At 37.3% G+C, this 5,827-nt stretch overlaps 1 protein-coding gene across 1 annotated transcript; it reads right to left on the bottom strand.

Moving 5' to 3' along the window:
• Positions 1-1,442: 1,442 nt before the first annotated feature.
• On the bottom strand, positions 1,443-4,221 carry LOC143581459 (laccase-2-like). The gene is made up of 5 exons (XM_077064237.1): positions 4,069-4,221; positions 3,809-3,960; positions 3,478-3,722; positions 3,250-3,378; positions 1,443-2,074 (listed from the first exon to the last, which is right to left on the bottom strand). Exons 1-5 carry the CDS (start codon positions 4,183-4,185, stop codon positions 2,001-2,003), a joined length of 717 nt encoding a protein of 238 aa, XP_076920352.1. The 5' UTR covers positions 4,186-4,221; the 3' UTR covers positions 1,443-2,000.
• Positions 4,222-5,827: the final 1,606 nt, after the last annotated feature.

Below are 5,827 nucleotides of genomic sequence, written 5' to 3'. Positions count from 1 at the left end.
CTCGTTAATATCTAGATTATTTGTAACACAAATTTATGAATATTATCAGTCCAAAAATTTCCAACATTAACTTTATTAATTATTTGTTTCTGGATTAACTTTTAATATTTTGGTGTTGATGAACAAAAGTTGTTACGTATCTTCATTTAGTACTGAGAACCTTTTCATACCGACAATCAAAGTTAATATTGCTGATCAAATTCAACAACTTTAACCACAACCATGGCTTTGCCCCTGAGCCCCCTATGGGCTGCCGCCCCTAGGTTTCTGCTAACCGGGAGTCTAGTGGACTTCACCCGTTTGAACTATCCAAGCGTAATAACATAAGAAACTAATCTTTCTTAATTAATATTTTGTTGGAAACAACAGTAAAACGTTAATTCGTATATATATAAGTTCACACATAACTAATAAATGAAATGCAGAAGATTTACGGAGTCAATTCAGAATGGAAAACACATTATTCTTTTACTTAGAATGAAATATGAAGTACAAAAGATATAAAATAATTTAAAACCCTGAGAAAAACATTTTCGGCACTCGTGTGGTACATAAATTAAAGCCAAAATCGAAAACAACACACAAGTGACTATCGGTACAAACTGGTGGTTTTACCATTCAACACCACCGTGGAGTTAGTGATGCAAGGAACCAGTATTCTCGGAGCCGAAAAACCATCCTTTCCATCTTCACGGCTATAATTTTTACGTCGTCGGTCAAGGCTCCGGGAACTTTAACTCGACTACTGACCCACCTAACTTCAACCTGGTGGACCCCGTTGAAAGGAACACTGTCGGTGTGCCATCCGGTGGGTGGGTTGCAATCCGATTTCGAGCTGATAATCCAGGTAAACTGGAACACTAATTTATAGGCAAACTGCCGTTATAATGCAACTGATGTTCATTGGTTAATTATTAATAGATGATGGTTACATCGGGACAATTACAGACTAACGGCAGATAGACGGGCAACAAGCTGCGCCGCTATCCCCTTCTGAATAGCAAACCCTACCCTACTAAATACAACGTTCCCTTTAGCATGGGCGGAGTTACTGCTGACCACCTGCTGAACCCGCTTAAGGAACTGAACCGCGTCAGGGCCAAGAGCGGCCAAAGGTGTCAAAAGCAAACGGTATGAACACGTGCTGATTCTCAAGGCAAGCTTTCTCGTGCTTAGCTACTTATCCCGCCTCTGCCTTGTTTATCATTAGTACTATTTGTGTACATTCAATAGGTATATGGTCATGCATTGCCATATTGAGGTACACATTACGTGGGGATTAAGGATGGCATGGCTAGTGATGGACGGAAAGCTTTCGAGTCAGAGGCTGCCACCACCACCGGCCGATCTTCCAAAAATGTTGACGTTAACTCCGGCCTGCGGTGGGGTGCCCGTGTAATTGAACTGAATTAACGGGTTGTTGGGAAAATCGGTGGTGTAACCGTTAGCACGTCGAAAATAATATGATTGAAGTAAGGCGGTTGTAGGCATAATAAATGAAATGTTGTTCACACTAGCTGAGAATTTGGTGGCATTGGTTGGTCCTTGACATGTTTGGTTTTTCGGACACGGGTTGGTTTTCCTAGACCGACCGTGAAGAAAAACCGTAGTTGGATGGTATGTGGAACGTTTGCGGGAAACTTGGAGTTACCTAAACTACGTAGTTGGTTGGTCCAGTTAGCAACGTATGCGGTTGCGTTGATTGGTGGGAGGGGTGGGACCAGGAGAGTGTTAATGGATGAGTTGGAGGTAATATTATCCACGTGGTATTCGAGAAGTCCGATGACAGTGGTGTTGTCAAATGTCCCTGAGGCTGCAGTCGAATATGGTCTAGCGCGGCCAATCAAGAATTTGGTGTTGGAGGTGAGGTTTTTGGTTTTGAGAAGAACGTTATGGGTTTGGCCGGGTGCGATGAATATTGTGTCGGTTTCGAATGGCTTCACGTAGCTTGCGTCTGCGTCGACGATCGTGAATGTATGATTTGTGATTTTGAAGAAAAGTTAATCGTTGAGTGCAGCGTTGATTAATCGGAGGAGATATGTCTTCCCGGGCTTTACCTTTAATCTATACGTTTCTACATGAACAATATTTAAATTGTTAGATATAATACTCAAAAATTGAAAGTAAATACAAAATGGAATGTTTTAGGCCATATGTAGTGGAGGGGCTGTTAGGGGCGAATTGTGACACGTAACGCCCAGTCAGTATGGAGTGAAAATTTGTTTTTTGCGATGTAATGGTGTAGAGGCTACAAGTTGGGCCCACAGTTTCTTTTTTTATTATTTTCTTTTTATAACTAAACTAAACAAATAAAAACCAATTTATTTAAATAATTAGATAAAATGCATTAAAATTAAAAAGAAATACAAAAAACTTAAAAAACATAACTAAATATTATAAAACGGTCAAGAAGGTATATGTTTATATAGATATATAATATATTGTTTTAATTATTTTTTTTTATTTTGTACCATTGTCAAACGGTCAAAATAATAAAATATTATTATTTTCTCAAAGTTTAGGCGATAAAAAGAATCCGCCTCCGCCCCAAATCGCCCAAAAATCGCCGGGGGGGCGGTGTTCTAGCCCCAAGTCGCCCCATTTCGTCCTCAAACATCGTCCACTACACTTGGCTTAAAAGGTATGATTTTGTTAGTGTTGTAGAATCAAGTTGATTGGTAGTTTGGGATGAGTTGGTAAACAAAATTCTAGCATAGGTCACAAAACTTGTGAGTCACACATATTCATAATTCTTAAAGTTTAATCTAACTTACATCTTTAGATACATTGCTAAAATAAAATAAAAAAAAATTAATATCATTTTCTTTTTATAAAACGTTTCACTATTTTCACATTACAGAAAATTAGAAACTTTTTCTATTTTCAATTGTATAAATAAAAAGAGGCAAGAAATTTCTTGAACCAAGTTCGGATGCTCTGGTCCATGGTTTCCGGTTCAACCATCAAGTCAAAAGATGGCCGGTTCGCCAGTTAACATTCCAACCGTTTTGATTGAGCCAACGGAACTGGTTCATTCAGACGGTCAATTCGGGTGTAATATGGGGTATGACAAAATTTACACATATTCAACTATGAATGCTACAAAACATACTTTAGTGATACCAAAAACATCGATAGAGGCCCACTTGCGATAGTTTCGGTCGCAAATGGATCGCAATTAGTGATAGTTTTATTGTCAAATAATTTCTCATTTTTTGCCACGTTATTTTTAGTAGAAGTAGAAAGTACCATTTGTAGAACAATTTAATGAAGGGCCAGGGAGCCCATTAATGGTAAAAGTGTCCGAATTGTTGGGCCCAGCCCCGGTTTGAGTTGCCTGGTTAATCACAGCCTCAGTATCGGCCTTCCACCACTCACCTATAATACATTAATGCAATGCCTGCTAAAATTAGTAAGCTTACCTATACAAACACAACATTTTGCAATAATATGAATATATTTAAGTCTCTAGTTTACCAAAGATGATCGGAACTTCCTTGTATGGTTTGACAAACGGGTACGATTCATTATGTTTAGGCAGAATGATGATTGGCCCGTATAGCGTTGCCCTAATCCATGAAATATGGGCATGGTACCATAATGTTCCTCTTTGGCCTGTAATAGTGAAGTTGTAAACATATGATTGGCTCGTTTGAATGGGGCATTGTGTGATGTAAACCGGCCCGTCAGCCCATCCACTTTGAAGTTGCCGAATTCCATGCCTAACCAAAACTCACCATCAATCAACAAGCCAATTTATAATAACCGAAAACATAAGTGAAGATTTGTATAAAACAATAAAACATACCAATGTATTGTGATATTGTTTGAAACACGGTTGACAACTTTTATGACTACACGGTCCCCCTCCCTAGCAAGGACCCGAGGCCCGGGGAGTTTTCCATTGACGGTTATTATGCTCTTTGTCCCACACAATCTTGTCACATTTTTCAACCGTATCTAAAAACCAGAATTACATTAAAAGTATTCTTTTGGTGATGATCATCTAAGATGCATTAAAACTACTAAATAAACATATGTATTTATTATTAGTAAAAAGGTGCTCACGTTAAACTTATAGTGCCTTGTAACGCCTGCTAATGCCGCTCCAGGGTACAAGTTGCCAAAGCATACAATGAAGAGTAAAGCTCCAAAGAAAGATGAAGGAAGATAAGACATCACCATGGTCAAATATGCAAAGATGAAGAAACTATTTAGTGAGAGGGATTATATAGGCATGAATGTGAAGCTATGGGTGGTTGGGTACAAGTTTTCAATGCACGGGAAAAAAGACATCCACCTACTGCATGGTGGAGCAAGAAGATCAAATGTCAAAGTCATTTTTTAATTAAATTTTGTCTTATTTATGTTGTCAACTCATCCAAGTATACTTGCATTTCTTTTTTCCAACATTATCCTTTTAGTAAATAGTAACACGCTTAATTGGTAACCTAACCTTTCTTGTCTATGTTAGATGAAGAATAAGGTTACTATGAAATCTAAGTAAGTCTTTAAACATAATAATTATGAGTTTAGTATTCAATTAAAATGATTCACACAATTGGCCTTCAATAGAAGTTATCATTTCAACCTTCTTGACCATTTTGTTGAATTCTTGTTCTAATTGAGTACACCTCATTCATGAATGATTGAATAGTATAAGGTTAATAGTTTTGTATTTTCATGCATATTATATATATATATATATATATTAAAACACAACTTTCTTAACTATAAAAGTTATACATGTAGCTTATATTATTGTACACAATGCTTTACCTACGATATATGATACGATCGTATTATATTATTATTATTATTAAAGTTTACCTTTAATTTAGTTTTCATTGTACTCAAACTATGTTTCCTTATCGTTTATCTTTTTCTATTTTTATGTCTTTTGTTTTTCTATATATTATAATCTCTTTTAAGGAAAAGAATAAGAAAGAATTATCATTTAGGTCTATTTTTTCTTTTTCTCTTGTGTTCTTGGGAGATTGACGGGTAACAATATATGAGGCTTTTTATGTTGTACAATTTAGCATGCCTTATTAACACCCCACGTGTTGGTGTAAGTGTCCGTTCCTCTTCATTCTTCACTCCACGTTCACCGCATTCACATCATTACAATTTGCTTTTCATTCTTTCTCTCTGGATATTCATAACACACCGGCTTCTCTCTTCCACCGCTTCCAACTCGACCACTCTATCTCTCCAGTACCACCATATTCAACCCCACCTGTCATTGTCGGGTTCTATTTGGAAACCTAGGCGGCGGCGGTGGTACGGTTGTGTTTACCGGTGTATTTAGGAAGCTTTTTTTGGATTTTCATGGTTGTGCTTAAGCATATAATGGTGGATTTTAATAACTGTTTGAGACGACTCTTGCTTATGTAACTGTTTTTTTATAAAGCTGATGGTCTCTTGAGCTTTGACCGGTATGTATATGTTGTTATTGACTGAATCTGGGTCTTTGTGGCTTTGTTCACCGGGTCTGTAAACGTTTCCTCCATCTGACTATCTTCACTCATCAGAGATCTAAATCTTTATCTGTGGCTAGGTATTAATCGCTCATCTTTGGTACTTTTGTTATTCGTTCTATCAGTCGCTGCCCTAATTGGGTTCTCTTTTGCTATGAATGGCAGGCTCAGATGATGAACCAAATTAAGAGTATTACTTCCATTCTCTTAATTTTTCGTGTCTATGCTATGCATACAAGGTGTATGACGAAATGCTTATAATGTTGTTTCTCTTGGAGTTGCTTTGTAGTAAGTGACACTGTGGCTCTAGCAATTGTCACTCCGTATGCATTGTTTACGCATTGTTG

Source organism: Bidens hawaiensis, unplaced genomic scaffold (genome assembly GCF_021521415.1).
Source record: "Bidens hawaiensis isolate Kalapana, Puna unplaced genomic scaffold, B.hawaiensis_p1.1 tig00030955_1, whole genome shotgun sequence".
Lineage (NCBI taxonomy): Eukaryota > Viridiplantae > Streptophyta > Magnoliopsida > Asterales > Asteraceae > Bidens > Bidens hawaiensis.
The sequence above is the reverse complement of the archived record's forward strand: the minus strand, read 5'-3'. Positions and strand labels throughout refer to the sequence as shown.